At 48.0% G+C, this 17,721-nt stretch overlaps 1 protein-coding gene across 1 annotated transcript in view; it reads right to left on the bottom strand.

Annotated features, from left to right (window-relative positions):
* Nucleotides 1–499: 499 nt before the first annotated feature.
* LOC144155273 (uncharacterized) overlaps nucleotides 500–17,721 on the bottom strand; it is a 34,887-nt gene continuing 17,665 nt past the window's right edge. The window contains exons 6-11 of the mRNA XM_077686606.1: nucleotides 16,672–16,869; nucleotides 16,213–16,465; nucleotides 15,866–15,954; nucleotides 13,348–13,550; nucleotides 3,898–4,497; nucleotides 500–3,835 (exon numbers count right to left, since the gene is read on the bottom strand). Coding sequence (XP_077542732.1) covers nucleotides 3,786–3,835; nucleotides 3,898–4,497; nucleotides 13,348–13,550; nucleotides 15,866–15,954; nucleotides 16,213–16,465; nucleotides 16,672–16,869 — 1,393 coding nt within the window. The 3' untranslated portion in view covers nucleotides 500–3,785. The remainder of the gene's footprint in view (nucleotides 3,836–3,897; nucleotides 4,498–13,347; nucleotides 13,551–15,865; nucleotides 15,955–16,212; nucleotides 16,466–16,671; nucleotides 16,870–17,721) is intronic.

Genomic DNA, 17,721 nt, shown 5'->3' with positions numbered 1-17,721 from the left:
CCATCTTAATCAACTGAAGCTAGAAGTGTAATCCAGCCTACTTTTGAAAATGTCACTCGGCAAATCACATGTTGCAATGTGCTTTGTTCAGTCTGATAACGTGGTCCGAGAGAACTCTAGAAAGCTAGCAGGTCTATTCCAAGCAAGCTGTCTTTTTCTGTGGCGGCACCATAACAGAGCTGCAGCAGCAATTAAGTTTTGTACATTCACTTTAAACATAAGTGGAGAGGAGCATCAACCCTGAAGACCTGGAAAGAAAAAAAACAAAACGGGGCTTCTCTTTCCTTTTCTCTCCATCTTTCAGGACTGAAGACCTTGAACATGCTTGCTTCAGCTGCTACTAAAGTTTTCTTTCTCTCTCTCTCTCTCTCTCTCCCCACCTTTCACCGCCTTCCAATCGTAAATGTCTACCACACCGTCTAGCTCAAAATGAGAGAGAGAGAGAGAGAGAGAGAGAGAGAGAGAGAGAGAGAGAGAGAGAGAGAGAGAGAGAGAGAGAGAGAGAGAGAGAGAGAGAGAGAGAGAGAGAGAGAGAGAGAGAGAGAGAGAACAAGCTTTCAATTGACCAACAAAACACACAATTCGAGCAAGTTTTAAGCCCACACACACACACACACACTCGTACACAAAGAAATGAGGTCTGCAAAACAAGTAACATTTGTAGTTGTTTTGAGCACAATGTGCACCATTTCTTTATGAAATAATCTGGTGCTTTCTCCATGAAAAAAAAAGCAGTGCCAAGAGCAACAGATTTATCAGTCAATTTGAATTTCAAAAGCAACAAGTTGTGAACATGTGTTACGAGCAAGCTTCAGCTTGATGTCAACTGTGCCCCATAGACTGCTGCACAAATCTAAAAGTTCCTATACAAATCCAATAAAAAAAAATTCAGTGATTGGTAGGAGTACAATTTTGAGCTAAGAAGAAAAATTTTCTCTAAAAACACTACACACCACTGAATTTACCTTCACCATGCTCTGCACTGTGAACCATGGCTGCAAGTGTTGCCGCATCGAGCACTGTTATTTCCGCTATTAGAGTACGTTACTTGATCGAACAAGTCGCACCACTCATATAAGCTTGGCAACAGGTTACGGTACAGCACTTTGGGTGCATAAAACATTTTTTGTCGTCGCTGTACTGTCGCACCATTATATTCTAAAAAATAAGGCTTACTGCAGATTCAAGCCCTTAGCTATTCATGACATGGAACGGTTGAAATTGAACATTTTTTTCCCCTTTAGATTATGTAGTTTTTGCTTCAAAAAGTGCAGTTGAGGAGGGCAGGGGGGATGGGGGTGACTGTTCAAAATTAAATGAGGCCAATTTTATCAAAACTGATCCCGTTCACAACACGCTGGGTACTGTGCTGCAAAGTCACTCGTATGGTGCACTGCTGAGGCTTTCATTTGTAGCAAAAGACTCAAGAAAGGCGGACAACAACATGAACCCTGGGCTACATGCAGAGCTTGCCACTGGAAAACAATGACCACTGTTATGTCTTCCAATAACCGAATGCCAGAACTTGAAAAAAAAAAAGTGTCCACACGTACACTGGCCAGGTGATTTGTGGGGCTTCCACTCATGTCACAACGTGGGCTGCAGTAGCAATGCACGAGCTGCCTACACAACAGCATGCCTCATGCATCATCTCAAGAACGTCAATACGTCAGAGCCACTCAACAGTCAGACTGCTGATGCACGAAAAATCAAGCTGGAAAAGCACACTTTGTAGCATAAATACAAATTCTCATATAACTGCACTCTCACTGAGACAACAGAAGATCGACCAAATGGAGAATAACAGCACATTTCCACAATGAACGTTGAAAATGTGATCCCACACAATCTTGCAGAGGTCACTACACTGTTGGCAAAGTATTCACAATGAGATTTCAAACTGCATTTTGGAGCAGCTTGTTTGCAATGTTAGTCTTTCAAGCAAAGCACCTGCAGTGTGGCTGCTATGCTGAACAGATGACCCCACAGTGCCATTCACCACCTCAGTGAAACAGCTCTTCGCATTTTTTTTTTGTGCACTAAAAGATCACAAATAACGCTACTAGACGAGCAAATAAAGCAACATGCTATTCGAAATGAAGACTCAGCGTTGATATGTATGCTCAAGTCGTGCGTCTAGTATAACTGAACTTCCATAACATACCATACTGAGGAAGCCAAAGATATGCTAAGCAGGACTTTTGTGCATTTTGCGAGCAACAGACCAGCAATTGCTTAACAAATTTTACAACATGCGCTACAAGTCTTGTCACCACTAGACCTGTAAAAACATTTAAAAAGACAAAAGCACTGCCTGGTACGGTGGGCTTTGCTGTTCATCTGCCACCAGCACAGAGCCATCAATTGCCAGAACATGTAAAAATAATTCCGCATTTATAAAGGCAACATCACCACCTTGCAGCATTCACCAGATAATAGGCTACAGATTCCTGAGAAGTCCAGTGCCTAAAACGTATTAAAAAACAAAAGCTAAAGTTGAAACAGCACCATTCTGCTCACAGGGTATCTCAAACTTGGCAGCCCATTCCAGCTACACAAGCACATACACATCACTGGTGTTACAAGCACTCGAGGTGCCCAAAAGTGCAGAAAAAAAGAAAAAGGCCACCCGAGCACTTCCCAACGCAAGAGGACTAGGCTCCACAAGAAGCATGGTTTTGCATTTGCACAGAAAAATACACAGCACTCTGCACAACTTGCTATAACTCCAGTGCCAGAGGCAATCAACTGCTGCTGTTCTTTTCACACCTCACACAATCAAAACCGCGTCTTTCATAAAATAAAGATGAAAAAAGAAAACGTAAAAGAATCCGAATAAACAGCCAGCTGGTTAGCAATGCACCACTAACAGTGTTACTAAAGCAGTGCTTGCTTGCTTGTACAAGTAAATGCCAAGAGAAAAAAAAAGGCAGCCCTTAGCAAAACATTTGATCGGAACTGTGCCATTTTAGCATTAAAACAAATGGGAATGCCTTAGATGGTGTAAACACTCCACTAGACAGACACCAACAAGCTCAACGAAAATCCGGCATGATGTGTGAGCAAGCAAGAGGGGGCAAGAGCCTTGAGGGAAGGAGACCGGAACCGAACTGCAATGTCAATATAATGCTTTACACGTGAGACACAGTCCGACTTGGAGTTCAACACGCCTTTGGCTCAGTGGTAATGTTAAGTAATCGCACATCGCACACTGGACAAGTTGAACCACCCAATGCTCCCAATCGTCTGCTTGCATAGAAAACAAGTAAAGGAAACCAAAAGGGAAAAACTGTGCAACTAAAATAAGCCACAATTTGCTGTGTGAAATGGAATGGCAAGAATTGTGACAATAAAAGTATAACGGGCTAGCCCAAATAAACTTGGACATTTAAAAAGAGTACAAACATTAAATGCTACATGGCATACAAATGTGCTGGTGAGAACTTATAAATATAACTGAACTAAAAGAAAACAGGAGGAGGAGGGAGCTGCTGGCGTGAACAAAAACGAGGGAAGCACGGCCATAACGGTGGTGGTGAACATCCCGATTCCGCCTGTGGCGTCTGCAGACCGGGACTACTGCCCCTCAGGCACCGTGTAGGAAGGCCTCCACAGAGGCTCGGTGCAACCTGGCGAGGCACCCATCGGGTCACGGGGCAGCAAAGCAGACGAGCAGGCTCACAAGGCGCACTGGAGCCACACCGGCCCTGCCCAGGCTGACGAGGGCGGCGGCAGTCCTCCTGGCTAGCAGAGAGTAGTATGTACACACGGGGCCACCTGGACCCTCACGGCTGTGCCTCGGGAGCCGTGGGTGCAAAGTGGAGCCGGAACTGGGCTGCAGAGAAAAGCGGCCCCATCAGGAGTGGTGCCACGAGTGGCAGGAACAGCGGCACCCACCGGACTTGGTGGCCTCCTCCAGGGTGGCCTCCTTGCACTCGTGGCCTCGGTGGCCGACCAGGCCGCAATTGTAGCAGCTGACGACCTTGGTGCTGGCGGCCGAGGGAGGCATCACCATGGAGGGCGCTCCGAACAGGGGCACGTACGGCGCCGCCGTTGTGGGCGGGGCCACGTAGCCCGCTCCCCCCAGGAAGGACAGGTAGCCGTTGCTCTGGGGGCCCGTGGGCAGGAAGGGGGGAAACGATTGCTGCGGGAAGGCCGGCATGATCGTGTACATGGGCGTGTAGGCGGCCGTGGTGGTCACGGCAGGGTTGCTGTGTGGCGTGCCATCCGGAGCGGCCGTCTTCACGACGGGCGCCAGGCCACGGGGAGGCACCGCACGAGGGGGAGCAGCGTACGCGGGCCGGTCGGCCACGACCAAAAACCTGTGCTGGGGATCCATCAGCAGGGAACCGGGATGCACATACCGAAACGGCAGCGCCGACGGCAGCTGGGCGCCCAGGCGGGCAGTCTCGGTGGGGACCACCACGCTGGGGGTGCTGTCAGCAGCTTCGCACGGTGTAGCGGGCCATTTGGGAGTGACCACACAGTAGGAGCCACCTACAAGGCCAGTGAGACGGAAGCAATGCAATCGCAGCAGCCATGCACCGCTATCGTCCTCGCCCAAGGCACGAAGCAAATTCAAACCTTGAGCCCGCACTTTGGACCCTCGGGTGCACCACGTACGTTACACGTGCCCTGGAGCAGGGACGACAGGCACAGTGTTAAGCAAAGTGAAGAGGCGCTACGCATCATTTGTTGCTTCTAACTGGGCACCATAAATGGCAAGTTGGAGCTACTGAACAGTTTAGACATATCTCCTCAAGCACTGCACAAATAAGTCCCTCTTAGGCCCCAGCAGTAGAACTGGCGGCAAATGTTAACAATGTGGCCCGCAATACAGTTTCTTTGACTACAGGAACAAAAGTTCACAGGGGCCAACACTGCTTAGTCAGTAAGGATGGGGCTTAAAAAAAGACAAAGAAAACAAAGGAGGGGAGGACAAAAGTATTGAGGGAGGCATCAAGGACAGTGGTCACACAGGAGGGACGCCCCAGAGGCAGTCGGCACAGCATGTTTATTTAAAGCGGCAACCCAGAATTCTAGCACCAGGAATGATGATTTGGACGGTTATAAGAAACGAATGAGGTAAGATGTGATGATGATAATGGTCGTGAAAAGCAGACAAAGTGCAAGGTGAATTGGACTCAATAGTACTTTTCCATGTATTCTTAAAAAGGGGGGCCACTAGTGCAGCACAGATTGTTACTCACAATATTTACATCCAAAGGATGGTTAGCCTTAAAGCTGTAAGCGCCCCCCCCCCCTTGAGAGTCTCAATTAAATAGCCCCTCAGTTATAAAATTGACATCCAATTAAAGTTAAAATACGAATCTCCATGCTTTACACTTTGTCTACTGATCTTTTTCAAAGCAAAACCTCATTACAAAATGCCATTTCCTTTCACAAGCCTGCTTGTCCAATTAGGCAATATCGGCAGTGGCAACATACTTGCAAGCAGGGTGTCGAACTGGAACTGGGCAATAATATATATATATATATATATATATATATATATATATATATATATATATATATAGATATATAAACAGTTCAGCCATGTGCTGTGAACAATGTGCAGTGCTGCTTGAGGAGTGTGTTTCTGGGGGGAGAAAGAAAGAAAGAAAGAAAGAAGCCATGCGAATGGTTCTAACATGCTGATGGAAGGTCCACTGGTGGAATTTTAGTGATGCGTGGGCATCTCATCACTCTTCCTTGCAAATTTGATGCTCGGAACGATGCTCACACTTTGCTCCGGCTTTAGGAGCCCTCAACACTGCAGAGTGTACAAGGGGCGTTCAAGAAGCCCCAACCGTGCTCGCTGCACACAAGCGGTGGAGGCACAGCAGTGAAGACGGTGTCAGAGGGGAGAGGGGGTGAGCTGGCACTGCTTTAATCGGATGTCCCCCTGGCCAGTAGAGCCACTTCTGCCACAGGGGCAGCCGAAGCCATCCCTACCCACACGTGCACTGTCAATCTTTGTGTTATTGTCACCCGCTGCCCAAGTGCCCACAGTCTACATGCAATGCAATGCAAGTTGTGGGGATCTTAATTGGGACTACTCCCAATCATGCGAGCACGTAGCCCGCGATCCCCTCCCCCCGAGGGGCGAGGATAGCCCCTCGCGCCCTCTCCCTGCAAGGGGGTACAGGCTGACCAATGCGCGCCGGTCCGTGGGCCACGTGGGGCGTGACGTAGTGGCCCCGCCGAGGGGCTCGCGGCGGCGGGCGCGCACTTCGGTCGGACCCGGGAGAGATTGGCTGGGTGCCGACTCCGACAGGTACTTCGTGCTTGCACGCTCCTCGCTCGCTTCGGCCTGAGCGACCGCCGTTTTCTCACTTCCGTGAGGTCGGCGAACGTACCGGGAGTTGGATTTCTCAGTCAGTCTGGTGGTCGGTTCCGGTCATAGCCGGGCCCATCACCCACAGCGCTTCGGTGGCTTACGCCACTGGAACAACAGCTGCCAATAACCCCCCCTGCGCGTCGGGCTCTGTGGCTTGAAGCGTACGGTCGGCGGGTACCCCCCTCTCTGCCCCAGGGCTAGGAGTGTAATACCAGGGCTGGTTGCTGTACCGTGGATTACCCGGAATAAAACCATGTTCCGAGGAGCTACTTCGTCTCCGCGGAGTGACTGCGCACGCGTGGCGAGGGCCGCCGCGGCCGTCTACGGCTTGGCTCGCTCGAACCCATGGTGGGCACCTTGGCAGGCTGCACTGCATTACAGAGGTGAGGCCCACAAAGTCGTTCCCTAACTCTTTCGTTACGGCGGAAAAATGGCCGATTTTGAGTGCTTCCACAAAACTATTTCTTTCTCTTGAGCTAGCGGACACATTTAGCATTGCTATGCATGGAATTGTAGCTTATAGATTGCTCTTACAAACACATAACAGCAGTTTTGTGAAAGGTACAATTACTTACAATTTATTAGTCAAATAATCAGAAAAAAATGCACAAAAAGTATACACGCAACGTATATAGGCGATTGTAATAAGCCTGAAAATTATTTTAGGAATTCTAAGATATACAAATTGTTCCTACATTTCTTGGCTATGATTCAATATATATATCAATGCTGTACACCAAGTTTTGTATTTTTGTGGGCCCGTCAACCTAGCGGAACTGATGGCTGTGCCCCTCCTGAAAGCCACTCGAGTGCAAGTCGGTCATGCATCCAAGCACACTTTTTTGTGTTCTGACACAAAATCCTTTTTACTTTAGTGGTAAAAAACCAGAAAAAAAATCCTGCGCTCTTGAGAAGTGTCACACATCGCTCCGTAGCGTTAATCTGACACGAGTGCCAGGCTATCATGAAGGTGATAACGCGATATGACGCGGCACATTTGGCAAAATATTCCCACCGTACGTTGTCCAGACCCTACACATCAATGTGTAAAGCCACAGTCGTCAGATAGGAAGCCCGTTTTGTTTATAAATACAGCCCAAATACAACGAACACTGTTTTCACACAACTCGCCACTATTGTGGGTTCAAATTTCACTCTTGGCGCGGTCTCTGCACGCAAAATATCAACAAAACATAATAAAATAAAAAAATGAGTTGTCAATAAATACGCCAGATGGCGTTGTCCGCCAGGCGCCGTTTTTAGCTTTTGCGGGACGTTTGAAATCATCGGAATTCCGTGTCCGATGGCCTATAGCGCCGTAAGGAAAGAGTTAATCGCCGCTGCCCAAATATGGCCTCACCAGAGAAGCTGTTGTTTACTTAGTGAGTGCCCTGTTGTGTCCGTGCAGTTTTTATGCGGACACTTTGTCACTGATCATTAGAGGGGTGCACGCGGTGTTCCCTTGTGGTGGGCGTGAATGGCAGCTTGATGCCAAATGCACCGAAATCTGTGGTCGGTGCTATTTCCCTGCTGCATGTCCTTACAGGTGGTGCACGAAAGCCCACAATTTCAAAAGCCCTGCCATAGTTGCCCTGCGCTGGAAGCCCCGCTCTTTCTGACCCTTTTTTGAAAGCCCTGTACTCATAGGCCCCTGATACATTTGCCCCGTGCCAATTGCCCCGTGCTGAAAAACTCATACTTTCATACCCAAGGTATTTTACGTTTAGTATTTCGTTTTTCTTTGTAATGTTTCTATGCTATATGAAAGGAGATGTTAAGACGAGAAGAAAACCGAGGAAATGAGAACTTTGATTGAAGTTGCTGGCTTGTCTAGTGGTGAATGTTTTCATCCTCTATCACTTCGTGTCTCACAATTATCAATTTAATTGATAAGGTTATCATACAAGTTGGCATACATACTTTTAGCCATGTATGAAGAGCACATCCTGCCTTTTTTGGGTCTGGATAACCTATCATGGCATTGTAGTTCATTCGGTGCTGAATGCCGCCCTCGCTCGACAAGGCTGTGGCCCGGCCAAGGTGGCACCCACAGAGAGCTCGGAGTTACTGGGCCTCGCCACGGACGCAGGCATAACCAAATTCACTGCATGGTTATCACTTCCGCAGGACTTCAAATCCATTTTACTTAAGACCACGCACCCAAATTTGCACGGCTAAGGGTGGAAGGCATGCTATCCCAGTGAGAGGGAGCGGGTAGGGGGGGAGGGGAGAGATGTAACGTTTTGATAACCACGTGATTTAAGCGATTTGGAAGGCAGCTCCCTTCCTTCTTCCCTTCAAAGCTCAGTTTGCTCCCTCTACGTCTTTCTTGAGATGGTCATCGAACATTACCTTGGTATTTCTAAAGCATTTAGGCACCAAAAAATTACGTTTCCTCGCATCGCCACGGGACAATGGTTCAGGTAACACATCGGGGGCTTTTTGGCACGCGGGGATTAAGGTGCGAGGCTATGATTAATAGGGCATTTCAGACATGGGGCTAATGTCGCGGGGCTTTTGCATGCAGGGCAATCATAATACAGTCCTTACATGCTTGACTTGGGACCTGTTCAATGCTTGAGAATCAGTTTGAGATCTGTTTCGCTAATTTAGAAGAACAGGAAGTGACTAGAACAAAATGAAGTCTGCAGAACTTGAACCAAACTGGTATTTTTTAAGTTTGATACCCTGTTTGCAAGCCAATAGGACACGATTTAACAAATTGCTAACACATTTATCTGATATAAATTTAATGTGTATAACAACCATGTCACAGGTTAAAATTAAAACCTAAAAAAAAAAAAAAAGGTTTGGGTGGTATGACACCACACTGAAAACTTTTGCAACATAAACCATAAAACTGGGCTGATTAGAACACAATACACCGTGGGAATCGTGGAGAACTGCGGCTCACGATCCCGAGCCGGCGTGCGCTTCGGGAGAGACTCTCTGCGCTGAAACCGTATCGGCACTCCACTGGTTCGTCGGCGCCCCCGAGAGATGGCACCACCGGTCCGTGCAAGGCATAGGCGTGCGGGCGGAGCGAACGTGTGCGCGCGGAAGATGGAGAGAGTCTCGCCGGAGGCCCGGTCGGGGCAGCATTGGCGGAACAGCATGGCGGTGGCGGATACACGTATCTCAGGCAGGAACTGTTCTTTGCCGCGCGCCGTGAGTGCCTGCCTCCTATCCACGAATCATGCCATCCGGGTCGTGATGACGAACACCATTGAGGCTTGTGCTCGCATGCTTTGGGAGTCCCCAAATAAACGGCTGTGCTTCAGCACTACTGTCTTCTGTGTTCTCGTATAGGCGAACTTTGCTGGGCTGCCGTAGGCTCGGGAGCCCGCGTGGTTGACGCGCCGGGAGCTAGCGTGGTGGCTTACGCCGGAGTACTGGCTAGGTCGCCCCTAAGAACCCCACATTATCCCACAACACACAGAGAGCAGGAAAAATAGCTGGCCATCACAACAGCTTGAGCCATCCACTTCTATCTTCCTGCTGTTCCTGTTTAGCATTACAGTCAAACCGACTTATTACGATGCCATTTTTAACAATGTATTGGATATAACGATGAACCACTATTGCACCGTCCACTTTTGCATGCGTTCTATGGTAAAATAAACCACTTATTACAATGCTCCAATGCTGTGTTATCGGACAAAAGGATGAAATCCGGTTACACCGTTAATACTCTAAATACTCTAATACTCTAAAGTTTAAAACCTTACTCGAAACTCATTTGTCAACCGCACCGTCGTAATTTCTCTGTGTAACCAGTTGCTTTTTTCACATTTTTATGCCACTTTGAATCGTGCTATTAGTTGTATAACGAGTTCTGTTGTTATTATTGTCCTGTAATTCAAATTCATGAATTGTATCCTACTTTATGTTCTTGGCCTGCAATTGCCTTTGTGTATGCTTGTTCGACCCCCCCCCCCCTTATGTAATACCCCGTCAGGGCCCTTAAGGGTAAATAAATGATGATGATGATTATGACACCGTGCACCGAAAATGCGAGCTGCTGCCAGCTCTCCGCATTGACAGCACACTACGTGGGCCACCACGCATTTCTTCCATCCCTCAGAAATTAGTCGACTGCGCTGCTTACAAGGAAGCGAGAGGAGGAGAGTTGTTTTCCTTCCAAACCCCCTCCCGGCACCGCTGCTTTGGACTAGTCTCCGTGCTCACTAGCGCCGCTCGCTCGCACGTTCGCCTGTTGTGTCACATGTGCACCTTTTTGAGTTTGACTGGGTACCTTTTCAACGGCCTCCGTTTTTCTGCGGAAGGGACATCTGGGCTGATGTTTCGAAAACGTCTGAGTGTCTCACTGAAGAGGCGATCGTTGCGCGAATGCGTGGTGCAGACAGCAGTGACAGTGACGACTCTTGATGATGCGGCTGAGCAGCCCACTCAGGTCTTTCCACGTCTTGCCTACATTCAGCAGAGCTTTGCTGACTGCCACGGCAACTGTGTAGCTGTTCAAATCATTTACTCTGTCGATGTTGACCAAAACAACCTGCTTCTTCATGGTTTTTTGGCTATAGTAGCACTCCAGTGATGTCTGGAGTGCTTGGCTATGGTAGGCACTCCAGTGATGTCTGGGGATTCGTCTATGATGACACTCACTTTCACATCACGCATATCATTGCAGATTTTCACCACGTCCTTGTCAAAAGCTTCTTTCAGATACTTCAGCCGAAGCCTCTGTCCTGTTGGCATGGTCTTCGCGGCCTTGCAGTATTTGCAAGTTCCCAAAGTGGTGCGTTCACCTGGTGCGTGCTTATTCCACTGTACGCTAAAGCACGAACGAGGTCATGGATTATGCATCTGCTGAGATGCTCCCATCTTTTCCGCTTCTTGGGTCGACACCTTGAACTTCTTACGATGAGATGACGCTTGATGCTTGCGAATTCAGTCGTAGGGCTTCTTTGCTGGGTCTGTGACCATCTCGGTGTTGCAATATTTGCACACTAACATGCGGCTGCCTTCAGTGCTTTCGTTGTTATCTGAAGATCTTCATGCACCAGTCATCCAGTGTCTTTCAATTTCATCCCATCTCCAACGCTCAGTTTTTCCGTGCCGCGTACTGTATGGAGCCTATTTTTGTGACGGTGGCTTTGCACTCACCAGTTGCATATGGAACGAGAAGTGACGATGGCTACAAGGTTCGAGTGGGGAGGTTGTCACACTGCCTGCGCCCCCCCCCCCCCCCCCCTCGATGCCAATCAGGGACCTTGTCAGCTGCCACAGCGGTTGAATGACGATTAAGCCACCTGGATGCAAGGTGCCTGCGGAAACAAGCAGGGCTGCGTCCACGGTGACAAAAGGCACGGCTCCCTTTCAGCCTTGGGTGGCACGCCACCTGTGCGGGTATGTCACTGAACTTTGCTGGCTCGCAATGCATACCTTGCCGTTTTTAGTTTTTTCTAACGTATACCCATTTTTTACCATGAGCTAACAATGCCACCATTTCAGAATTTTGAACCATTTCAGAACCATTTCAGAAATTTCAAAAAAACCTGTGCGTGGAACATCTTGTCGCTAAATTTGCTACCCTCTGATTGGCAGCCATGTGCTCCCAGTGCAGTCAGCCTCAAACGCGTTTTGCCTCTTTCCTGGTGTGTGTGTGTGTGTGTGTGTGTGTGTGTGTGTGTGTGTGTGTGTGTGTGTGTGTGTGTGTGTGTGTGTGTGTGTGTGTGTGTGCGTGTGCGTGTGCGTGTGCGCACGTGCGTGCGCGCGCGTGTGCATGCGTGCGTGCGCGCGCGTGTGTGCGTGCACGTACAAACTCACGGCGGCATGTCGAGAAAGCGCGGATAAAGAAATGCAGCGCTAGAACGCAGGGTGAGAATGCGCCCATTTGTTTATATTGCCTGGGGCCCCCGGAGAGAATGGTGGACCGCCAGTGCACGATTGTGCAGGTCGCTATTGGGAAAAGGGTTCATTCGAGGAGAAATGGGTTCAACCCGATTCTCCTAAAACATGTTCGGGGTGTAAGAATCAAGAATCGGGTGAAATTGGGTTTTACCCGAAAACGAAAAACCCTATAAATAAGTAGTACGACCTTGACTTCCATGTGAACAAAATTTTCTGATCTTTGTTTTGTCTTATTTTTTTTTTTGCAAACCGCTTACAACAATCATCGGTTATTACGATGGAATTTCCTTGGCACTTGAATTGTTACAAATGAACTAGACTGTACAAGAAAACTCAAATCCATTGTTGTAATCAAGGTACACAGCATTTTTTTATCTTCCAAACTTTAAATGTAAATCAAAGCACTGGACTTCTGATACATGGTGAAATAAAAGATTACTCTAACTGAACTACACAACTAAGAGTTCCACAAATTTACTCTGGTGTCCCTTGAAGGCACAACCCCAAATCGACGCTTCATGTTTCTCTGTGGTGCTATTTTACACGTGTTCCTGGGTATACGCTTTCAAATATACTGTACAGTGCGTAATACAGTTATCTAAAACAGCGAGTTCTACTTCAATACGTTGTTTCTAAAAAGTGCCATTGCAAACTCCTGAAAGATGCCTTAAAGGCTGTAGTAGTCAGCTGATCTTTTGCAGTGGTGGAGCAGCCCTCTCTAAACTACTTCAGGTGAAGGCCACAGAAGGCCGAAAGTATGCAAAGCTACTTTACAGACAAGTGTACCCCACACAACAGAAAAGATAAAGTTGAACTAGTATGTACACTGAAGTGTGAATAGGTGCCGGCCATCTCCTTGCCTACAAACAAGCTCTTACAAAGGGCGGGGGAGCACAGGCAAAATTTTTCAAGAAAATGGCATGACACGATAGGCAAGAAACAGCCTTTCTCCTTCCGTGCTCCTTCCGTGCAGTTTTTAGAGTTTGCACGGACACCTCGCCATGTGCAGCCAGTGTCTTGGAGAGCAGCCTGCAAGGCCTTCAGCATGCCAGACCATAGAACACTGTTTTGAGGTCACAGATGTGGCAGCTCTTCCAGCTCTGGGGCTACTGCACACGCTGACATCGGCATACCGTGCGGAGGCTGAGCGCTGTCCTCCGAACCCGAGCTGGCGGGGCTGTGGGTGCGGACTGCCTTGAGTGCAGGGGGAGGAGACGGGCTGGAGCACTCGGAGGAGCAAGACGTGGTGGAGCTGTCCCCACTGGCATGGCTGAAGGCAGCTGCCGCTGGGCCCGGTGCCATGGCTCGGCTCCCCAGCAGGCCGTTGCTCTGGCTCCTGTCAAACGCAAAGGCGAGGAGGCAGGGGCTGGAGCATTTCGGAAAAGGAGCTCTGGAGCAGACTGCTGGGGTAACGACTCCTTGTCAATTGCAGCTCTCATTAGTAGCTAGCATGGAAAACCACAATGTATGTGCATTTTTATTTAACATTCAAATATCTGCATGGCAACAATCTGACTGGACATAATGCCAATAAAAAATGAAAAAAAAAAAAAAAAAAAGGTGATGACATGATATCCTAAGTGAAATGTTCACTTTTGAACTTTATGGCATAAAAAATAGACCTGAGCTAAAGGAGCTGACGTGTGTTATTTGAAAGGTGCAGTTTTCTGGAGGAAAAAAGGGCACCGCATACCAATATGTTTGCTCCTGAATTTCAGATTTGTAACAGCGAAAAATGGTCCCTCGAATACACCTGCAGATGACCCCCGTCCGGCTTAGAGATCCCCAAACTACAGTAAACACCTGCATATAATAAGGAGACCTTGTTCAAACATCTGCAGGTCAAATAAGTGACTCACGTTTCGTGCGGATCCAAGCTATTTTGAACTCATTTTATTGTGGCTGTTTACAACCCTTGGCAGCAGGCAATGTTTGTGACCAATTGTTCTCCTCACTGCCACCATCAGGTGACTGCCCACATTTGTAATACTGAGCACAAAAATGACCAAAGAAGTAATGCACAGTGGACAGCCATTCCTGTGCAAAAGGAAAGGCTGCCCTGTCACTAAAAAGACCGAAGAGAGCAGCTAGAATAACTCTGTGCCTGTGCAATAGCCGTCTTCCTCCTGCAGCGAAGGACGACTGCCTTTCCACGATGCAGAGCTGTTTCTGAATTACAGTTCAACCTCGTCATAATGAAACTAAAGGGGAGCCCCAATTTGCTCGTTATAAACAACATTTCATTATAGCCATACTGGGCATTTACTGCAAATAATATGCACTGTACTTACCCAAAACAAATAGTGGGTGAAATTGCATCACGCCACATGGCTGTACACAACAAAATAACCACATTCCGGAGATAAAAAGGAAAAGTCACGCACCTACTTTATTTCAGTTCTAAATACCTAACTCGAATTTCAAACAGACTAGCTGCAAAAAAGTCCATAATTGGACATCAACGCATCTTCCTGACGCAAACAATGGCTCGCTCACCTTTGTGCCCGATGTGACAACTTGTCACAGCCAACTTCTGGTCTAGCGAATCACGCGCGCAGCACAATAAAAGATAAGACTGAAGCGCTTAAAAAGAAAACATGCACTCAACTTCAACAAGGCGGCTTTTACGCGGCGCACATGAGGGACAAGTGAAGTGAGGTGAGCCACAACCGGTGGCCATGCATGCCACGTGCAATGGCTGCGTATCGTGTGCAGCGAGAGGAAGGCGGGAAGGGCTTTGCGGGTGCATGGTGCGCCGTCCAGCTTAGCGAGTGTTGCTAGAGGATGCATGGCGGGAGTTTTTGACTGCTAAGTACAGTTGTCGCTTTGCATTGCATTGGCACTGTCGTGAAATTGGCCCGAAACTTTATTTCCTAACAAAATTTGTTCGTTAATCCCACAACAGGCAAATTTTACCCCGTTAAAACAAGGTTTCAAATACATTGGTTTCTATTGGAACTTCCAAGGGGACTTACAATTTGCTCGTTATATCCATTATTTCGTTATAGCCCGTCTCGTTATACCAAGGTTTAAATGTAAAGCCCTCCATGTGAATAAGAATGCGGCCCTTGACGAGTGTACAGAGAACCAGGGAGATTCATTCTTGGTTCCCCCTTTTTTTACCATACCAGAGTTTCCTCCCGTGCATACAGGTTTTTACAGTAACCCAGAACATGCACGTTATTGGTCGGTCAGCAATTCTTCAGGCAGGATTTAGATCACTTCTTCAGTTGAAGTACCTACCAGTTATGCATAGCAATTTCATGAATTGTCCTCACTATGTCCAGAGTGGTGACCTCAAATGGGCATTCAGCCAATGTTCATCTTGAGTTGATGTACGGCCATGTTTTGATTCATTAATCTAAAAATAAACTAGTGCACAGTCCCCGTGAACTTCATCTCAGTCGACTTGAACCTATGCAGCAATCCATTTCACTTTTTTAAATTACCCCTGCACGAAACTCAGCTCTCTCCATTTTCGTAACATGTGCTGACAGGTGCCCCTTCACCACAAAGACTGTGGCACCAGTTCATAAAAATTTGACGAATTTATCACAGGACCACTTCAAACACTTCGGCTTTCTTGCGGCATAGGTTATTGAATATTTTAGTTCACGTCTTGCTTGCTTTTGATAGCAAAATTTTGCTTACTTGAGCGAAGCAACTTCTTTGAGCAGTCGTCTTGAACAACTGGCTGGAAGTCCTTTATGTTTCATGGTATCCTCCGTCATAGCTAGGACCTAAGTAGAGAAAAAAGAAAACGGTGAGGCGATAACAACATTCGTACGTCTCAATCCATTGATTCCTGAACTTATTCTTACGGCACTGTTTCTTTCACCACAAAAAGATTGTGGGTTTGCATTCCGAGTTTGTGTCCCCTTCAAAAGCACTCAGTTGCACGCTGCATGGTGGCTTTGGTGCTCCCAGTGCCCCTTTAAAGGGACATTGGAAGCACCGACAGATGCGACAGCATGGAAGTAATGTTGCCCCTGACTTACCTCGTCCAGAGAGCAGGCCTTGAAAACGTGCACATATTTCTTCAAGTGTGCCCTGTGCAGCAGCTCCTCCACCGAAGACGGCGCGCCTTCCCACTGCATCCTGCTCGGGGCAGTGCCTGTCCAGGGAGATGTGGCTCGTGAGTTGCTGCCAGAGGTCGGGGGAGACTCGTAAGGCGACGCTGGGGCTGAAGACAGGGGCGATGCACACGGCGATGGCCCCGCGTGCTCGCCCCCTGGACCTGCACAGCGCACACTGGCCACACAGAGAGAGGGGGCTTTGTTTTCCACACACACAAGGTGTACCAGAAGGGCACATAGGTTGCCACCAGCGCTTGAGCGCACAAGTTTTAGGTATACCAGTATCCTACAAACTGCCGTGTGCAGTAGTTACCGCTCAAGGTAAATTCCCACAGAGAATGCCATCGTACACGAGAGAGAGAGGAGACAAGCATGTCCCACCTGGTGGCCACCATGGGGGGAATCATGGGGCTGACCGCAGGAGCCTCTGCACCGGCCCCGTAGAAGGCCAGCAGGCCCTCAGGGGGGCCCCCCGGGGGTGAGGGCCCAACAAAGCCCGCCTTGGCACATGGCGCTGGCTCGAAAAAGGGCCCCACCAGCTCATTCTCCAGGTAGCTCGAGGGAAGGCTGGCCACCCAGCTGCGCACAATGCCCATTCACTAACCTAAGCCCACTGCTCAAGACAAATCCCACCACACGTTGGCCCCTCGCTCAAATCCCAACAGCCTGCTTCAGTTTCTTCACGGGGCTCTGAGCTGAGTGGTGTAAATCAATTATGAATTCTTTGACATTTAAATAATCATTTCCCAGTATTTACACTACGTCATAGCACCTTTGTGTCTGTGAGCCAGCAAATTTGAATAGATTCATTTTGAATGTAATATTTGCGTTTGAATTGGTTGTTGAAAGAAGCGCCCACAATGAAGCGGATAGGTAACATTGGATGAGGGAAAACAAACTCAACTCATATAAACGCCTAAATATTTCATGGTGCACGCACAAAGTTGGAGAGGGTTATTCAGAGTATTAGGACAGCGTTAGTATCACTACATGAAGAGTTAAACACATATTTGTTCTCGCCGCAGTTTTAGCAGTTTGCTTTTGCAGGCAATCCACTCCATGCGAGGTAGCTGCTGTCGCATGGTGTGCCTGTTATCGGGACTTTCTTAACGCGTTTTATACCGACGCGGGCATATATTGTTACACTTAATTTTAAAATTATCATAGCAGCGCGTGCAAGTGAAAGACCTTAGCACTGGTAGCGAGGAAATGAACGTGCCTTTCTGGTAGATCATAAAGGGTTGACAGCGCATAAACACGACGACACAAGGAAGAGAAGACAGGACAAGCGCTGAACCTAAAAACTCGTTTCACATTCGACCCAGACAAATGCTCACTTAAAACACGATCGTGATAGGCTAAAAACAAATCACTCAAAATAGGTGCGATGCATGACCCGATGCAGATCCCGTTTTTTTTAATGAACGTGCC

This window comes from Haemaphysalis longicornis, unplaced genomic scaffold (genome assembly GCF_048455015.1).
Source record: "Haemaphysalis longicornis isolate Haplotype H1 unplaced genomic scaffold, Haemaphysalis longicornis Haplotype H1 scaffold_1, whole genome shotgun sequence".
Taxonomy (NCBI): domain Eukaryota; kingdom Metazoa; phylum Arthropoda; class Arachnida; order Ixodida; family Ixodidae; genus Haemaphysalis; species Haemaphysalis longicornis.
The sequence above is the reverse complement of the archived record's forward strand: the minus strand, read 5'-3'. Positions and strand labels throughout refer to the sequence as shown.